We start from the raw sequence: 21,160 nt of genomic DNA, 5'->3' as shown, positions 1-21,160 counted from the left end.
ATCAAGTCTATCACAGTTGATCAACACATAATGTTGATGATACTGTGTACAATGTTCTCCTGGTTCTGCTTATCTCACTCATCATCAGTTCATGCAGGTCCTTCCAGGTTTCTCTGAACTTCTCCTGCTCATTGTTTCTTGCAGCACAATAGAATTCCATTACATTCATATACCACAACTTTTTCAGCCATTCCTCAACAGATGGGCAACCCTTTGATTTCCAATTCCTTGCCACCACAAAAAAGAGTAGCTATAAATATTTTTGAACATGTGTGTCTTTTTCCCTTTTCTATGATCTCCTTGGGAAAAAGACCCAAAAGTGGTATTGCTGGGTCAAAGGGTATGCACAGATTTATAGCCCTTTGGGCATAATTCCAAATTGCTCTCCATAACAGTTGGATCATTTCACAGCTCTACCAACAATGCATTAGTGTTCCAATTTTTCTACAGCTTCTCCAACATTTATTATTTTCCTTTTTTTTGTCATATTAGTCAATATGATAGGTGTCAGGTGGTACCTCAGAGTTGTTTTAATTTGCATTTTTCTAATCAATAGTGATTTAGAGCATTTTCTCATATGGCAATAGATATCTTTGAATTCTTCATCAGAAAATTGTCTGTTCATATCCTTTGACCATTTCTCAATTGGGGAATGACTTAGATTCTTATAAATTTCATTTAGTTCCTGATATATTTTAGAAATGAGGCCTTTATCAGAAGTACTGGCTATAAAAATTGTTTCCCAGCTTTCTGCCTCCTTTCTAATTTTAGCTGCATTGCTTCTGTTTGTACAAAACCTTTTTAATTTAATGTAGTCAAAAATCATCCATGTTGCATTTCACAATATTCTCTATCTCCTTTTTGGTCATAAACTGTTCTCCTTTCCAAATATCTGAGAGGTAAACTACTCCTTCCTCTCCTAATTTACCTATAGAATCGGCCTTTATATCAATATTATGTACCCATTTTGACCTTATTTTGGTATATGCTATAAGATGTTGGTCTATGCCTAGTTTCTGCCATACTATCTTTCAGTTTTCCCAGCAGTTTTTGTCAAATACTGAGTTCCTATCCCAGAAGCTGGAGTCTTTGGGTTTATCAAATAGTACATTACTAAAGTCATTTACTACTGTGTCTCCTGTGCCCAGCCTATTCCATTGATCCTCCACTCTATTTCTTAGCCAGTACCAAATAGTTTTGATGACTGCTGCTTTATAGTAAAGCTTCAGATTTGGTACAGATAGCCCACCTTCCTGTGCATTTTTTTTTCATTAGTTCCCTTGATATTCTTGACCTTTTGTTTTTCCAGATGAATTTCATTATTATTTTTTCTAGCTCTATAAAATAATTTTTAGGTAATCTGATTGGCATGGTGCTGAATAAATAAATTAATTTAGGTAGAATTGTCATTTTTATTATATTAGCTCAGACTATCCACGAGCAATTAATATTTTTCCAATTATTTAAGTCTGAATTGATTTGTGTGAAAAGTGTTTTGTAATTGTGGTCATAGAGTTCGTGGATTAGTCTTGGCAAGTAGACTCCCAAGTATTTTATATTGTCAACTGTTACTATAAATGAAATTTCTCTTTCTATCTCTTGCTGCTGGACTTTGTTGGTCATGTATAGAAATGCTGATGATTTATGTGGATTTATTTTATATCCTGCAACTTTGCTAAAGTTAATTGTTTCAAGTAATTTCTTAGTTGATTCTCTCGGATTCTCTAAGTAGACCATCATATCTTCTGCAAAGAGTGATAGTGTTGTTTCCTCCTTGCCTATTCTAATTCCTTTAATTCATTTTTTCTCTAATTGCTAAAGCTAAACCATCTCTATTCTTAAAACTACACATACACTCCCAACCTCTTTGCTGACCTCGAGTCTCACATCTCCATCAGCTTTTCAGAAATCTGAAACTAGATGTCCAATATACATCTTTTTTTTTTTTTTTTTGATGAGGCAATGGGGATTAAGTGACTTGCCCAGGGTCGCACAGCTAGTAAGTGTCAAGTGTCTGAGGTCATATTTGAACTCAGGGCCTCCTGAATCCAAGGCCAGTGCCCTATCCACTGCGCCACCTAGCTGTCCCCAATAGACATTTTAAACTCTCCCCATTCTAACTTCCCTATTGCTATAAAGTACAATATCATCCTCACAGTTATCTTTGACTCCTCTCTAGCTCTGCCTGCTCTCCCCATACTCAACTTGCTGTCCTTGTCTGTAAGTTTCAACATCTCTTGAATATCCCCCTTCTTTTCTCTGACACTGCCAAAACCCTGGTGTATACTTTCATCACTTCACACCTGGACTATTCCAATAGCTTTCTGGTCTGTCTCAAGTCTCTCCTTGACTAAGGTCCACCTTCCTTTAAATCACTGGAAGTTATTTTCCTAAAGAGTAGATCCTATTGTGTCACCTGACCCCCACCCAATAAAACCCAGTTGCTGTCTGTTGCCTGCAGAATCAAATACAAAATCCTCTGTTTGGCCAAGTATTCTTCATGTAGACTATAAATATCTGAGGTGAGATTATGGATAGCTATAATTCTTAGACTAATACCTTCTTAGAGATCAGAGAAATCAAATCACTCATGTAAGCCGTCCTGGATCCTGACTATCTCTTTCCTAAAGGCTTCTTGTAGAAGTCAGTCTCCCCAGAAGATGGAGTGGGTAAGATCTCACATCATATCTGACTTTGTCATATATGTGCTAAATTGTCTCAGCAATACAACAGTATGAGATAGTTCCAAAGGACTCACGATGGAAAATGCTCTCCAAATCCAGAAAAAAAAGAACTATGGAATATGGATGCTGATTGGACCATACTAATTCTTTTGTTTTTGGTGGTGGTGTTTTTCTTTTATTGAGGTTTTCCTTTTTGCTCGGATTCTTCTCTTATAACATGACTAATGCAGAAATATGTTTAATGTGATTGTACATATATTACCTATATTATATATGTGCTAAATTGTCTTTATATGTTAACAGCACACGCAAATTTTTTCCTGTCAATTTATTTTGCTTAATTACATTTATTTGTTACAAGGGAAAGCTTTATTTGTGGGGAAGAAGAGAGTTGTATTTGTATAGAGTGGGTAGGAAGTAATAATTATATATATATATATAGACATGAAATTAGAGTGCCAAAGAAATATTTTAAAAATATGCAGGAGAGTCAGCTAGGTGGTGCAGTGGATAGAGCACCGGCCTTGGATTCAGGAGGACCTGAGTTCAAATCCGGCCTCAGACACTTAACACTTACTAGCTGTGTGACCTTGGGCAAGTCACTTAACCCCAATTGCCCTACCAAAAAAAAATGCAGGAAAGAGCAGGAAGAAGTTTATAAAGCTCTAGACAAACAGAGCATTCTTGATACTATTGTGTTAAATCTAGTAAAATATTTATTGAAAAGCTGCACATAATTTATAGTTTCATATACAGTCCTCTTTTTTTGTTCTTTGTGTATGAAAATATATGTTTGATAAATTTGAAATAAAAAGAGACTATTACAGCTTCAATAAACAAAACCACATGTCTTTGGGGGCTATACACCTGACCCTATGCAAAAATTGATCAAGTAATCTCCAAATTATACATAATTACTCAACTAATTTCTGCTTATGACCACATTACAAATAACCTTTAGAGCTGAGAGTCTTTTTGTCTGTTATGTTAATGTAACTAATTATTCAATGCATTTCCTGACATGTATTTTAACAGGAGCAAGATATAGTTTGATTTGTGTCAATAAACAATCCTATGTATCATTTTAGTTTGTGATGGTTCCATCTCAGATAAATGACAGTGTTTGAAATATCAAATCATGATTACTTTTAGGGCTTTTTAGAGATGAGGATTTTCTATCATTCTCTGCATGAAATTATTTTTTACTTATTTGTTGTCGAGTATCTAGATATGTTCTGTGTTCTTTTCCCATACTTACATTTAAAAGGTGCATTATATATTAAGTTAACATAATTACAGTAATGACTTATTTTCATAGTGGCTTATGTACAAAGCATTTTCATCATTTAACCAGAGACCTCCCCCTCAATCTTTCAACCCTAATCTACCTCAGGCTAAATGGTAATCTGGAGCAATCCTAATTATTTATATATGTGTGGTTTGAATGACCATTCTAGTATATGCTTTCTATTTACAGACCATTCAAGAGGCGTATATTAAATAACAAACTAATTAAGAAAAACTAATGAAGTAAATGATAGGAAAAATGACAGAATCATTCTTCATCCTTCCTCCCGCATAAGTATTCCCCATAAGGGGGTAAAATCCCCTATAGACACTAATGGGAAGTAATAACTAATAGGGTAACTCATGAAGGTGTGGAAAATCTCTCTTGTGCAGAAGCAGGTAGGATGAGTAAAGGGACAATTGTCCTTCTCTACACAATTTATTCTCAGTAACCAGCATGGAGATGTTCATCTTGGTTTTTTTGTTTGTTTGTTTTTAGCCTGGGGGAGAGTTCCTCACATGTTTACCTTGTTGGCTCAAGGATCCTGTCAAGATTCTTGGGTTCTGAGATGCTGTAGCATACTGCCATTGAATCCCTCTTTACTCTCAATGGTAGTCTTTTCTTCTGGTATAGTACACAACTACTATGCTTACAGAATTATGACATTCTTGACCTCTTTGCCTAAGTCAATCTTGGGCTTGAATGAATGTCTCCCAATTTGGCAGTGATTGTTCTTCAGATAATAGATATACTGTGTGTCACTAGCCCCATACTACAATCCTTTCTAGCTTAAGAGAAATCCTAGGCTTTCAGAGCCTTTTTTTTCTTTTACTTTGGCAATGATGATTGCAAGGTGATCCCATCTATCCAAAGGTATAGCTTCCTCTTGTTTCTATTTGTTTAAAAAGTGGAATTTGTTTAAAAATTTGTTTTAAAAAAGAAAACAGGGGCAGCTAGGTGGCTCAGTATATAGAGAACCGGCCCTGGATTCAGGAGGACCTAAGTCTAAATCCGGATTCAGACACTTAACACTTACCAGCTGTGTGACCCTGGGCAAGTCACTTAACCCCAATTGCCTCACAAAAAAAAAAAAAAAGAAAACAAATGCAGGCTATATAATCAATAGTTTATCCAGCCCAGGGATCTGACAATGAGTAATTTGTGAGAGCACAGTTATGGTTACCCTCTTCCCCTAATGTGGTAGAGAGGTAGTTAGGTGGTACAGGAGATAGAATTCTAGACTTAAAGAAGAGAAAGACCTGATTTGGAATCTGATACTCAATAGCCAAATACTTGATAGTTTTGTGTCCATGGGCATGTCATATAACCTGGTCTCCCTCAGTTTCTTCATCTGTGAAATGGATATTAAATCAGAATTGTTATGAAGTTAAAATAACATTGTAAAGCATTTTGCAAACCTTAAACCATAAAATGAGCTATATCTATTATTACTGAACACACTTAACTTTCCTTTAATAACCCACCGTTGATCTCTCATTCAAGATTCTGTATATTTTTTATTTTTACTAAGTCCATTTATATTTTTGGTCTATATCCTACCGGATAGCAAATTCTATATGTCTATTACAAGATTGGAATGGCAATTTTGAATTGTGGGACAGTGGATGGATATTTGGGTACAAGTCCTATCTCAGGCACATCCTGACTACAGGTTCCCAGGAAGTGCTCCAGACAACTCCTCAAACCTTTTAAGTTACAAACTAGGTGCCAATCTGCATCTGAAGAGTGAGTTTCCTCACTGAGAGTTATCACCACTGATGAAATCACAGGTCCAAAAACAATTTACAAGGCTGGAAGTTTAATAGTTCAGGCTTATATTGTAGCTCCTGAACCACAGGAAACTTAATTCAATTTTTTTCCATTTAGATGCTTAGGAAACATTGGTTTGTTGATTCATGGTCTGAAGTGATTTTCAGAAATTGCCTTATCTTAATCTTTTTAGTATTTATCTTTTGCAGGTAAAATGACTATATGAGATATTTTCCTTTTTAATGAAATTAAACTATTACTAGTAATTAATGAAAGAAAAACATTTTCTTTTGAAAATGACAAATAACTTTTTATACATTTCTCATTATCCATCAAGATGGATTACTTCCCCCCCTTTTATCATTTGTTCCAAATTCATGTCCAGAAGTTGCTGATAGTAAAATATAAATTAACTCTTCCAATGTACTATTTAATAACATACTTGTCATGTTGAGAATTGTCATTCTGACATAGTCCTTAATACCCAATATCCACACAAATACCTATGGCAACTCTTATTCCCTCCAAAAAGAGATTTCTCTTCTGAATATATTAATAAGATCAGTTTATTTCAAAGAATTTCTGAAGAGTCTCAGTATTATGAAATTACCTTAACTGAGAATATCTACCTTGATTTTGGTTGGTCTTGTGAATGAATATCTAGGTCTTTTGAAATTTAACAGTGCTTATTGTAGTAATATGACAAATTCAACTAAATACCTTTTACACATAAAACATATATACATCATTCATGGGTATATCACTAATCCATAATTAACTGCTCTGTGACTTAATTCCTTCATGCACAAAATGAGAAAGTTGGAGTCTATTATCTCTAAGATCCCATTCAGTTCTAAGAAACTTATGGTGTTGTTTTTTTTTTTGGATACTTAATTGATGACACATAAATGCTAGTTCTAGTTACTTGAAAAAATAATTGAAAGATAGTTCACCCTTGATTTATGTGACACTTGGCTTTCCTGGTTCTACTTGTACCTGTTTGTTCCTTTTTAACCTTTTCTGGAGTATTATGCATCTCTTTCTCTTTAAGCATGAGGTCCCATTAGAACTGTGTCTTGGGCCCTCTTATCTCTTCTCTCTACATGTTCTTAATAATTACAACAGCTCTCAGAGATTCAGTCATTATCTTTATGGATAAGGCTTCTAATTACAAATGGCTAGCCTTAATCTCTATAATAATTCCAGACCTACATTGTCATCTACCAGCTAGAAAAACTGACCAGGACATAGTAGTTTAGGTGGTCCACTAGATAGTTTGTTTGTTTTGCAGGGCAATGAGGGTTAAGTGACTTGCCCAGGGTCACACAGCTAGTAAGTGTCAAGTGTCTGAGGCTGGATTTGAACTAAGGTCCTCCTGAATCCAGGGCCAGTATTTTATCCACTGCACCACCTAGCTGCCCCCATGGTTCAATAGATAGAAGATGGAAAAAGGAAGATCTGACTTTGAACCCTGCCTCAGACATTTACTAGCTATGTGACCCTGGGAAAGTCACCTCACTTTTCTGAGACACTTTTTTGCATCTCAGTTTCTTTGGATAATATTAATCAAGTGACTTGTCCAGGGCACACAGCTAGCATGTATCCAAGATCACATTTGAACTCAGGTGTTTCTGCCTTCAGGCCCAATGCTCTTTATACTGCATCATCTAGTTGCCCTAACATGTATGTGGAGTTACTGCCCTGAACTTCCCTGAAGTGATATAAATGAAGGACCCCAATATCCCTGACATCAAAACAGGATGATAAGAGTTTCACAAGACCCAAATATAGTGCCTTATTCAAATTCTAGTAAAGAACAGCTATTCTTTACTGGTAGAACAATTTAAAAGAATGCTAAAGTTACATTTAATGGACTAATAGCTACTTTTCCAGAAAAGTACAATTGCCCTTGTACCTTTTTTAGTAGAAAGAAAATTGTTACACCAAAGGTTGTATCAACCTCCTTAAATATATCCTTTATTTCCTGCTGTGGTAAAAAACCCAAATTTTAGCTGAATCTTTTGAGAGTTGAGTGCATGCTACTGAAGTGGCTTTTGAAGGACCTCCCTTTTGGGGTGGAGTCTGAGACGAACTTCCAGTATGCCAGCTTAAAACTGAGTGTGAAATGGAAGTTCGGTCTCTCTGGCTTTTCAGCTTAGCCGTGGCAGCGCACACGTTTGGTGTTTGGTGCTGGTTCTCAGCCTGGCAGGCAGTTTGGGATTCGGTGAGTTTTATAAAGGAATGTAGACTAAGCTTAGATCTAAGATTATTCATTTGCATTTCTACTTTCCTATTTCCCTAATTGATATCACCTTTTGTTGTCTAATTAATTCCCAAACAATAAAAAATAATCCCTCACTGATTAAAGCTCAGAGGCTTCTTTTTCTTAGTGGTCTGGGAGATATAAGAGGGAAAAGTTAAAAGGAGGAGTTAAATGCTCATATATCCAATTTTAAATCCCACACTGCCTTCTCCCAACTCTCAGACTGGGCTCATAATTGATCCTTTGTCTTATCTTCTGCCTTTACCCTTTTCTGGTACATTTTCCTTTCTCCATCCATGCCCTTGATTACCACTGATTGCGCTTTTTCACTTCCTGGTGTCTCATACATGGACTTTAAAGGAAGGTTTCCCCTTTTTAGAGTTGAAATATACCTCTAAGAATATTCAATTACTTTTAGCAGCAATGGTTCATTTATTTCTTCTCTGAAAGCTTCTAAGTCCCCCCACATAGCTACAATAGACTGATACAATAGCATTTAAAAATTTATCAGGTTTTGAGAAATACTTCTCTGGATGTAGATAGTGTAAGAATTATCATCCTAATTTTATAGATGAGGAAACTGAGGTTCAGGGATTTTAAAAGATTTGTCAATGGTCACCCATTTGGTATATTTGACAACCACAATTTGAACCTATCTATATCTATTACCTGCAGGTTCAATACTTTTTGTTTTTTAAACTATGATGCCTGAGAGGTTTGTTTGTTTGTTTTTTGGTGGGACAATGAGGGTTAAGTGACTTGCCCAGGGTCACACAGCTAGTAAGTGTCAAGTGCCTGAGGCCGGATTTGAACTCTGGTACTCCTGAATCCAGGGCAAGTGCTTTATCCACTACACCACCTAGCTGCCCCAATGCCTGAGAGTTTTAAAATGATTCATCTTGTGGCTTCTACAATGCCAGGTATTAGTGAATACCAATGAAAAAAATATTGATGAATTAAGACCTATGAGCCTATTAATGAGTTCTCATCAGAAGTACAATGCAAGTGGGTTTTGATGAACAGCATTTTCCCTTCATCCAGAATGACTCATAATTCACAAAGTACTGGCAGTACTGATTTGTCATCTGTCATGATGATGACTTTGGGACATCAGGGGCATCAGTCAGTGTTTTGAATTGAGTTCACTTGATTTGTATTGGGTTCATGAGAATGAAAGAACAAGGAAAGTGATTGGCTTGAATATATTTTCTAGTTCAAATGAAGGCAAATTATTTACTCTCCTATCATTGATCAAGGATTCTACTTTTGTGGACTTTTCTAAGTTCACCTCATAAACCACCACAGATGAATGTTCAGGGTATGAGAGTAGTTAGAAAATAAAATTATGCCATGTACATTTTAATCTCATTTACAATGAGATTAAATAGAATCTCCCTCTATTTCTATTAAACTAATATCTTCTTAGAAACATATTTTCTAACTCCAGTCTCCCTAAAAACAGAATTAGCTTTATTATTATAAATCTTATCACGAAATTTAAATTTTTACCTGAATGACTAAATGATTACTCTTTAAACCTATATGACATGGGCTTTAATAATTCAGTTCTTAGGAATGGGGGTATTGAGTCCTTTACTTTTACTCAGAGAATATGAGAGAGATACTTGAAGGAGAGATAGAACTCTTGTGTTACCACCACTCCAGGTCATTTACTCAGTTAACATATGGAAGAATTCCTCTGGTATTAAGAGAAAGATTTTAGGAATTTTAACAATAAATGGCAGTGTTCAAGTCTGGATTATCCTGCTTTTTGCCTTTACAATCTTGGCAAATCGCTTCATCTCTTTGGGTTTGTTTCCTCACCTATAAAATCCATCAGTTCAACAAATACTTAGCCCATTAGGTCAAAAACAGTACCTAAACATACACACTCAATTGGGTATAGTAATCTATCTTACCCACAGCAAAGTAGGAAGGGAAGGGGATAAAAGGAAGGGCAGATTGGGGGAGGGGGCAGTCAGAAGCAAAACCCTTTTGAGGAGGAATAGGTTGAAAGAAGAGAGAAAATAGCGTAAATATCATGGGGAGGGAATAAGATGGATGGAAATAGCAATAGTAACTGAAAAAAATTTTAAGCAGAGGCAAGAGCAATGTAAGATGATGATGATGATGATGATGATAAAATGTATGGTACTTTGCTGGGCTACTGTGAAGAAAATTCTTTGTCAGGTATAAGGTACTATATAAATATCTATTATTGTTGCTGCAACAATCAACATAATGGGTTTATTGTAAAGAAATCTCTCTTTAAAGTACTATGTAAATGTAGTTTACTATAAAAAAATGATGAGCAGCATGCTATCGAAAAACCTGGAAAGACTCAAATGAGCTGATGCAAAGTGAAATGTACTGTATACAAAATAACACCAATATTGTAAGATGATCTGCTATGAATGACTTAGTTATTTTCATTAATATGGTGATCCAAGACAACCCTGAAGGACTTATAAAAAATGCAATCTATCTCCAAAGAAAGAATTAATGGTATCTGAATACAGATTGAAGCATACTTTTTTTTGTTAGCGCTTTCTTCTAAAGTTTTTTTTGTCTGTTTTCTTTCACAACCTACCTAATGTGGAAATGTTTTGCATGGCTACTCATGTATAACTTATATTGAATTGCTTGTGTTCTTAAGGGGGAGTAGGGAGTGAGGAAGAGAATTTGGAACACAAAGTTTTAAAAATCAACTTTAAAATTTGTTTTTACATGTATTTTGGGAAAAAATAAAATTCTAAATAAATAAAAAAATTAAAAAAACCAAACACATGCAAAAGTAGAGATATAAATATGATTTAGTCTGAACCCCCAGGGACATGGCATTACACTGAGGGATTCTGTTCATGTTATAATAAAAGTTTTATAAATAATTATTGATTGGATTGACAATTTAGGCAAGATGAATTAGTTCTCACAAGCAAAACAGCCCTGCTTCCTTACAAGTACTTTGGAAAAGATGGAAAAAAAAGAATACTAGATCCAGTAACAATGAAGAAATCCAGAAGAAATTTCATTGTGTATTTTTCCAGCACAACTCCATGTAGAGAGACATCCAGAAACCTTCAGTCACTAGGGAAGGAAAACATAGCACACAGAAACCTTGCATCTTGCAAAGGAGTGGTCAGCCAGGGAAAGCTAGAGCCTGTAGTTGTGTAGCCCATGAAAGCAAAAGGAAATTCACACAAGGGGAGCAGAAATACCTGTTCACTAAAAATGTCTAATCTCAACCCAGGGTTGCAGGGCCAGCACAGCTCAGAGTGTGAGAACAATGTTCATTCTATACTCCAGATAAGATTGCTTAGTGCACTGAAAGTTTACAGCTGGCTTGATCTGCCTTTGAGGTCCCTGAAAAAGGCAGCAGCATTGGTGTTCAGACAAAGCAATGGCAGGGTTTTCCTTCTATAAGGGTAGTGGGACCCCAAGAAATCCAAAGGATGCCAACCCCCAAAGGAATCCTTAAATTTTCCCAAGAGAAAAATAGCTCTGTCTCCCACCTCAGGAATAAGGTATGGCAGAGCAGGACCCAGGAATGCTGAGAAGCCATATCAAGGTCTACAAGGGGATATGCAGGATATGGATGGATGCTGCATATCCTACTGATACCCCATTATTCAAAGATCCCCTCCCAGTCATCTTGCCCTTCCCAATTTTTGCATTTCCTCTTGCTTTGTAATTTATTCTCCTTTGTTTTGTGAACATACAAAAGACCAGGTCTTCTCTTACTGGAAAGAGAGATTTTCCATAGTGATTCTGTCTCCTGACCATATATTCCTCTCTCCTAATAAAGCTTTTTATTTTACAAGATTTGGGTGAGCCTCCAAGTCTTTGGGGGAGCTAGCCCTGCCCCCTCCCCAAACAGGTCAGAAGTTCCATGGATCACAGTTGTACAAAGAGTCTAGCCCTGACTCAAATTCTCAATTAAGGAAACAAAGGTGGAAAACAAATAAGCAAAAGGATAACATGAGTAGTGTGAGTTTTCCCATTACTTACTTCTTTACATGATTTAAGTCATTCCTTACCAATATATGTGGCTCAAGCTTCAGTAGATGATCATGATTTAAGACAACTTGCAAATGTTTGGATCAACTTACCCTCTCATACATTAAAACATCCTCCTATACAATTTTGTGGTTAGGATGGACCAATTAAGATAAAGGTCAGATACTCAAAAGAGCAATCTGGAGTTGCTATGAACCAATCAGAACTGCTAAAATAATATGGAAAGCAACTAGGTTGACTGGATTAAGGCATCTAAAACCCTTGAGATGTCCTAAAGAGTCATAAATGTGGGATATTTTGCAACAGATGGCCACTCCTTAATCCACAGATGGGTTTTCTATTTCCACAATGTGAGATATGATATTGTGATTCTGGATGTTTTGATCCATGTGACTTAGCAATGATGATACTGGAGGCCAATAGATGAGAAGACATGGCTATATATTTGCTTATTACAGAAATATCCAATGGTATTGTTATTGGGCCTAGCACCCTAGAAATTCTCTGGGGTACATCAAAGAATTTTCTCCTTGAGAAACTAAACCAAAGGATAGACACACCTAAAGAGATAAGTGGAACCAATTGGGACTGAGCTAGCTCTAGGACCACCACCCTACATTCCAGTCTCCCTCACCCCTGGGGAGATAAGATTGAGTGTGACTGCTGCCTTTGTGGAGGGAGGAGGAGAAAGATGGCTTGGGAGATCCACAGCCACCCCTCACCTAATTCCCTCAGCCACAACCAGTAGGGGATGGTTCTCCCTCCATAAGGGAACTTTCTACAGTTAGATGATCACCCCCATCAGTCCTCTATAAAAGTACCTGCCTGTCTCCTGCTTGAGGAGATTGGTATCTCAGAACCATGCTATGTGCCATGTCTTCTCCACATGAGAAGAAGTCCTAGGATTTCTTTCTTGGTTTCTCTTCCCCATCCTCTAAATAAACTATTATCTTATTCTATTGGATTTTTGTGCCAGAGGGTATAATTCTTTAAAGGCAAATTCCTAAGGACCCCAAACCTCTAACCCCTAACCCCTATTCCAAACTCCCTCCCTATTTCTCCATAACAGTATTTATAACACTTTAATCTTGGGGACTATATGAGTATAAATATTTGTGGATCCTGAGGCTCGGGGTCTTTGGGTCCGAGACCTGAGACCGGCTTTATTGGGAGACAGGATCCCTTTCTCAATAAACCTATTTTCTTTGGCTTGGAGAATTTGGCTTTTTCTTTGTCTAACACTTTGACTTAGACATTTTCCCAACAGTTACAAAGAAACATGCATTCAGGGACACTAAGAAGAGAATAAATCCATACCATCTGGGAACAAAGCCTCAAATAAAAAGTTTTTTCCCCAAAAAAGTCTACTGGAATTCCTACAGGAATGAAAGGAAAGGTCAAAAGATAAAAAATGATTATTCCAGAAATGAAATAAGTGTGCAAGAGGAAACAACTAGAAGGAGAATAAAATGTTTAGGACAAGAGATGCAAAACCTTTTCCAAATAACAGAATCCCTGAAAATTAGAATGGATCAGAAAGAAATCAGTTCTTCCATGAGACAACAAAAATACTGAAACAAAATGAACAATTTGAAAAAGATAGAAGTTTGAGATGTTTTCCACAAAAATATTTGACCTTAAAAACAAGTCAAAGAGAAATAATATAAGAATCACCAGACCACAAGACTACCTGAAAACCATGAACAAAAAAAAGAAGCCTAAAGACCATGTTTTTTTCCAAGAGAAAATTTATTGTTTTTGCATAGGCACAAATTAGAATCTGTCAATTAGAAAATAAAACTAAGGAATTAAACAGCTAAGCCCCAATCTGCAGGGGATCAGTGCCCCCTCCCAAGCTGCGCCCTAGGCGAGGCAGCCAGGAATGGATCCCTTTGCTGTTTTTTCTGAAAAATGAACAATGAAACATGTATCTGCATAAATCTATCTACCCAATATGATTGGCTTTGCCCTACCCCTCCCAACCAGCCTTAACTCATTTTATAATACACACACACACATATATACACATTGGGGGTGAGCAGGGCCTGGCAGGGAGCTTGTCCAGCTGGCCCCCCAGAGGATGGGGAATAAGACAGAAATAGCTCAGCTGGCCACCTCTTCCTTATCACAGAGGGCCTGGAAGGGCAAGACTGCTCCAGGAATGTGGGCTCCCATCCGTGCCTGTCTCTCTCCCAGAAGCCAGAGTGCCCCAAAGAGATTAAGCAGGAGGGAGGGAGGGAGGAGGTGGAGGAGCTGCTTGCTGGTAGAGGGGAAGTGGCTGAAGGGGAACAGGAACACTAGGTCCTGAAAGGGACCCACAGGGAAGGGACTACTGGGCAGGCTCCCCATGGACACGGAAGCGGTAGATGCAGGTATATTCGGGGTGACCCCAGTTACCCAAGATCCGAAGCTCTACCACCTGGTATGTGGCTGTGATGTTGTCCCGAAAATAGAAGGTCTGAATGGGCTCCCCATCCCGATCATAGGTGAACTGTCCAAGGGTCACTCCCTCTGCCTGTAAGTCTTCCTTTAGCCCAAAGATGACAAAGTCCTTAGGGGCACTGGGGATGTTGTTCGTGGGGGACATGGCTTTGGGCACGTGCTCCAGGGTGACAGCTGTGATATGGATGCAGGCAGACAAGTGAACCCTGACAAAGCCCTGGGGCCCACGGAACGCCCAGCAGTTGCCAGGCTGGACTTGAGGCTGGAGGATGACTCTTGGGGGCTGGTAGAAGTACCACACGGGGATACCAAACACACTGATATAGGCCTTCCTCGTGTTGTAGGAGTTTGAGCAGTGGGAGGTGATGATTCTGCCCCCTGATGACTCAAGAGCATAGTCCACCAGCCCAATGCGGTCTTCACTGTACACCTTCAGAGCCTGCTTTATGATCTGGTGTACTTCCTCCTTGGTCACTCCTCTGTTAACAGTCAGCCCCAGGATGGCTGCATCTTCCTTGGGAGACTTGCCCAGCTCCCCAGCCACAGGCATGAAGATTCTGTGTTCCAGGTTCTGCGGGAGCTCGTTCAGAGCTTCCTTGTCTCGAAGAAGGAACTCAGTGGTCCAGTCCCGGAACTGAGACTGTAGGGCTTCCATGTTCTGCTGCAAAAGCAGTATTTGCTGTTTGTCTGCAGCCTGCTTCTGGCTCAAGCTGGCTAGTTCCTGCCTCAGGCCAGTCAGCTGGGCCTCCAGCAGGCTCTGCTTCTTTAGCATGTTTTCTGGGACAGCATCTTGGGCCAACCTCTGCTGCTCAGACTTGCACTGGAGGGCCCAGCTGTCCATCTCCTTTTGAAGGTTATCCAGATGTTGGGCTCTGATGGTGGTGAGCTCTTTCCGGATGTGGTCCCTGCTGAAGGTCTCCTTCAGAGCATATGGGCAGAAGTACCAACAAGCACTAGAGACCAGCAAAGCCACCACCACAACCAATAATAACAACAGCATGAGAATCAGAAGCAACTTCTGAGAAGAAAAGCACCTGGTTAAGACAAACTGGTACAGCACGGAGGGAGCTGTGGTCAGGCTGGACCACGTGGTGCTGAGCCACCAGGAGAATAGGTCAAAGAGCCGAGCTAGAAATGTGATCACTGTCCTCAGGAAAGCAGAAGCTTTGGAGGTATCATTCCTGAAGGAGGAGGCCAAGCCATGCTGGCCCATGACCACCAGCCCTGCACAGTTGTCCTCAGAGAAGTATATTGAGGAAGGGCCACGGGTGTTACATTTGATTTTGACCTTGTTGCTGCTCTTGGTACCTCCTTGGTACCTCCCCCGGTGGTCCCCATTGCAGTAGGAATCGCCCCAGAAATAGGACTTGCTGACCACTGATTCACTGTGGTCACTGTGGTCACTGTGGTCAGTGGAGTGAGGACTGGAAGCAGAGCCCAGGTGGGGGGCTGGTGAGAGTCCCTTTATGCTTCTGGATTTCCTCCTCAGAACCTTGAGGGGACTATCCTTGAAGACTGTTTGCTGATCAGCCATCAGGGAACTCCCACCACTGCCGCCGCTGCTGCTGCTGCTGCTTGTGTCATCGTCAACCTGTCCATAGTGGCTCTGGCAAGGACTGTGCCGAGGCATGACCAATGCCATTCCGATATAGAAATTCTATAAATTGCTGAGGAGACCGCTCGCTAACTCTTTCCTCCGCCAGTCGTCTCTGCGTCCTTTGACCTCTACAAAGAGAAATGCAGGGAGATCGTTAGCGGCTACCACGGAACACAGGATGCCTGCGCGAGGGGGCTGTAAGCTGGAGCCTGGGATGCACCTGGGGACCGGGTCCGTGCGCCTCCTTACAGGCCCACACGGAAGCCACCGCTCCTCCCAGAGAGCGTAGTTGAAATAATGCTTGAATACTGCCTTGGCCTATTAGATCCAGACAGCAAAAGGAAAAAAAAATATTCCACCAGTCACCCAAATGAGATTTTTCATCCAAGTTACTGACAAAACCCAGAACTGCTAAGTGAAAGGAAAAAATATTGCAACCAACCAGAAGGAAAAGAACCAAGAATTCATATTCAGTATCACACAAGATTTGGCATCTATCATACAACAAAGGTGGGAGCTTGGATTATGATACTCCAAAAGTCAGAATGTAAAGACTTACACCCAAGACTCGCATACCTGCAAAATCTGTGTATAATCTTTGGGTGGGAAATGTACCTTTAATGCCACAGAAGACTTCCAAATATTTCTGATAAAATGAGCAGAGCTGAGTAGAATTTCTGAAATGCAAACATGAGTCAAGAGAAATACAGAATGGAAAATGCATTTGTACATTCTAAAGGGAGTAGGTAGGTTATGCTGAAATGTTAATATTCTAATGGGGTTGGGGGAAAAATATGTGCTCTCAGAAACCTTATGCATTCAAGGATGATACAGGGAGATAAGTAAGACAGTAATCTGAAAAAAATGAATCATAAAAGAAGAAAGAAAAAGGAAGGGAAAAGGAATATAGTAGGGAATAAAAGGGGAAGGAGTAGAATTTACTTATTACACTATATGATGAGGATGATCAATAAGAAGAATATACAAAGACAGTGAGAGGGATGGAAAGAGAAAGGATCATATGACAATTCCATGGTATAATAAAAAAAAAGTGTTGGATTTGGAGTCAGAGGTACTGTGTTTGATTTTTAGCTTTTCCATCTTTTAGTTATGTGACTTTGGACAAGTCATTTTACTTATTTGGGCCCATTTTATCATCTATAAAATGAAAAGGATTGAACTAGATGACATATAAGATCCTTTACAACTTTTTCAGTTTTAAGATGATATGATCCTAATAGACTATATACTAAATAATCTCTCACATCAGTATGAGTGTTCCCTTCCAGGGATGCAAAGGGAAACCTTTTGTGATTTAGTACCAAGAGTTTGAAAGTTGAGGTGATTGAAAAATTTGTAATTCTATAGCCAGTTTGGTGATGAGCCTCTTCAAATTTAACTAGACTAAACCTCACAAAGAAGATACATTCTATACCTAAAAGCCTTTTCAGGTTCATGGAACTTGTTACACACTTTATTTCTGTAGGCTTCAAGAGCTAGTCTCCTCCATGCTGTGATGATATATACGTAGAGCTTTTGAGAAGTTTCTTTTGTTATGTACATGATATATTTACAGTGTCACTCCTCCAAACTCCTCTCAGAAGTTTGGCTTCTTTCCCTTTGACTTGCCTCAATGCTGGAAGGATAGAGTTTCCTGTGACGGGGAGTAATTGCTACAACATCTACTACGAGGGTGCTAGTGGTAACCAGTGTAGGTAACCCTAATAATACTATACCCCTTGAGCACCACCATTTTCTTTCCCAATAACAAATCAGCCATAAATACTCAGCCTAAAATATTTAATGAAAATTCAATGTGAACATTACATTTACATAATATTCCAGACATAAACATCCATCATACTTTCTCACCAATGACCACTGCTTTGGTGGGGAAAGTGGCCACACAATTAAAGTCATAAGATTATAAGGCATCCATGTAGGACATACATGTGACCAAAGTAACCTACGACTTCTGTCTCAGGAATTGGGCATAAAAGTTCCCTGGTGAGTTTGGCAATTTTTTTACTGTTAAATTGAACTGATTCATGTTGTGCTAGACTATCTACTCCCCTCACCCCCAAGCCAAGGCATGACATTTTAGTTGGATGAGTTATTCTTCTGGGTTTCTTCTCTGACGCTCCACTTCTACATTATTCCTCTGCTCAGATGGACTTATTCCTTAACAATACCTGTATTATCTGTCACTTCCACCTTCAGATTTAACTGATGCTTTTAGCTGATGCAGCATTGTTTAGGAAGTGGACTTAATTATCTTTAGGGTTTACAGCAAAAAGAATGCTTGGAAAAAGCTCTTCCAATTTTGTTTATTTGCCAGAGACTTCTTCACCTTTCAGCAAGACGTAGCAAATGTAGAGAATTGTCTTTAGTTTTCTTTTGTCTTCCTTACTCTTATCTATTTTTCTTTTTAGAAGCAAGTGGTAAACTGCAGACAATATAAAATACCAGTGCGTCTATCTTCTAAGACAGATCCAGAAATTATATGAAGAAAGCTACAAAACACTTTTCAAACAAATACAGACAGACCTAAATAACTGGAGAAATATTAATTCTTCCTGAGTAGGCTAAGCCATTATCATTTGCTTATTCATTGCCATACCAATGAAACAATCAGAGAGTTATAAAAAAATAACCAAATTCATCCAGAAGGATAAAAGGCCAAGAATATCAAGATAATAAATGAATCACACACACACACACACACACACACACACACACACACAAAGGAAGGCAGCCTAGCACTTCCAGATTTCAAACTATAGTACAATGCACTAATTATCGAAATGCTTTGGTACTGGCTAAGAAAGAGTGGTGCATCAGTGGAATAGATGAGGTACACACATGTTACACAATAGTAAATGACCTTAGGAACCTAGTGTTTTATAAACCCAAAGATCTAAGCTTTGGGGGTAAGAACTCAACATTTGACAGAAATTGCTGTTAAAACTGGAAAATAATTTGGCAGAAACTAGGCACAGACCATCATTTAACATTGTATATCAAGACAAGATCAAGATGGATAAATGATTTAAACATAAAGGGAGGTATCCTAAGAAAATTAGGGGAACATGGAAAAATATACCTGTCAGATCTATGGACAAGGGAAGAGTTCATGACCAAACAAGAACTAGAGAGCATCATGGGAAGTAAAATAGATACTTTTGATTACATAAAATTAAAAATATTTTACACAAACAAAATTAAGTTAGCCAGATTTAAAAAGGAAACAAACAGGGAACTGGAAAATATTTTTTGCAGCATTTTCCCCTGATACAGGCCTCATTTCTCAACTGTATAGGGAACTGAGTCAAATTTATATTTTAAAAAAGAACTATTTCCAGGGGGCAGGTAGGTGGCACAGTGGATAAAGCCCCAGCCCTGGATTCAGCAAGACCTGAGTTCAAATCCAGCCTCAGACACTTGATACTTACTAGCTGTGTGATCCTGGGCAAGTCACTTAACCCCAATTGCCTCACCAAAATAAATAAATAAATAATCTATCAATCACATAATCAACAAGCATATATTAAGAGCCAAACCTGGACATGGCACAGTGCTAGATTAGAGACAAAAATGAATCAAGTTCTGCTCTCAATATCTCAATAGACATATTTCACCAGGGAATAATAGGAATACACATACAAACATACATACACATATATATGTATATATGTATACATACATATATTGATATATATGTATATGTGTGTAGACACTCGTACCTATACACATACACATATATATTCTTATATATACATATTGTTTGTTATATAGCAACATTTTTGGAGAAAGGGCATTAATTATGGTTATAAGATATATACTCATAAAAGAACTAAAATAACTATTACTCAGTATAAAAAGCACCACTCTTCTTCTTAGCACCATCTTGTTGACTTCCGCTGTGCCATAAGAGCCAAGTAAGTGGAGGAAGAAGTGAATGCATAGGCTGAAAGGCAAGAGGAGAAAGATGAGGCAGACGTCCAAGTAATCCGACTGTGCTGAGCACTGAGGCCACAGGAGAAGAGCTGGAATGACCCTTGGTGACATTCTCGGGAAGGCAGAAATCATCTGAAAACATCACTCTCACTACAAAGCACTGTGTTGATAGCTCAACCATCTGACAAAGGACTCTCACCACCATTTGACACTTCCCTGACAAAAGGACATGGCACCTCAATGCAGGCCACCTACCTGCTTCTTGATTTTGTGCCTTGGGACTCCTATCATTCCTGACTGATTGTCTGTTGTGGCTTAGTGTAGCACACCTGTACAATAAATCCTCACTACTTTCTTGTTTGAAAAAAAAAACACCAAAAGACTGTATTAATTTTAGCTGAAATAGAAATCCAAAGGGAAGATTATCATTGTTAACTTAGGATTTGGGAGAGAATGACTAAGAAATATGGGAAGTGAGCAAAGCTTTGAAAGAATAATAGAAATGAGCTATGTTGAGATGAGAGAGCAATCATCAAGAAATCATCAAAATATAGATATGGGATTTTGCCTGGAATGTTTTAGAAACAAACAGATCAGTTTGGCTAGTTGTTATTCAGTCATTTTTCATTGTATCTGACTCTTCATGACTCCCATTTGGGGTTTCATTGGCAAAGATAGTGCAGTGGTTTGCCATTTCCTTATCTAGCTCATTTTTCAGATGAAGAAACTAAGACAAACAAGGTAAACTAAGATTCCTCCAGGATCATATAGGTAGTAATTTGACTAGAGTGGCTGGTTCATTTGGAGTATATGGTATGGAGGTGACTGAGTATAGTCAGAACCCAGGTAAACTCTCCCAACATTCCCTTCCAAACCACTTTAAAATAGCACCTTAAATCAAATTTTGGAGAAGAAGAACCAAGAAGAAGTCAGACTAAGAAATGTTTCCAGTCTAAGACAACTTAGGGGGTAAGCAGCAGAGGTCTGTGACACTGAGGTGAAAGTGGCCCAGAATGTAGCAGCAGCAACCAGTGGTGGGCCTTGGAGGCAGGTGCAGCAGTAACACCAGCAACAGTTTCAGGAGCTCTCAAGCAAGAGACAGTAGTGAGATCAAACAACTGGTCATAAAGAGATCACAGGGG

General features: G+C 38.5%; 1 protein-coding gene across 1 annotated transcript; it reads right to left on the bottom strand.

The window, feature by feature from the left end:
- Positions 1-14,351: 14,351 nt before the first annotated feature.
- LOC122732193 (SUN domain-containing protein 2-like) lies at positions 14,352-16,106 on the bottom strand. Its single transcript, XM_043972319.1, has one exon. The coding sequence runs from the start codon at positions 16,104-16,106 to the stop codon at positions 14,352-14,354; it is 1,755 nt and encodes a 584-aa protein (XP_043828254.1).
- Positions 16,107-21,160: the final 5,054 nt, after the last annotated feature.

The sequence above is a fragment of the Dromiciops gliroides genome, chromosome 6, assembly GCF_019393635.1.
Source record: "Dromiciops gliroides isolate mDroGli1 chromosome 6, mDroGli1.pri, whole genome shotgun sequence".
Lineage (NCBI taxonomy): Eukaryota > Metazoa > Chordata > Mammalia > Microbiotheria > Microbiotheriidae > Dromiciops > Dromiciops gliroides.
This window is presented reverse-complemented; position numbering and strand designations above follow the sequence as displayed.

Bases quoted from the DNA above. Each gene is read 5' to 3' on its own strand.
- LOC122732193 (XM_043972319.1), bottom strand. From the start codon at position 16,106: ATGGCATTGGTCATGCCTCGGCACAGTCCTTGCCAGAGCCACTATGGA.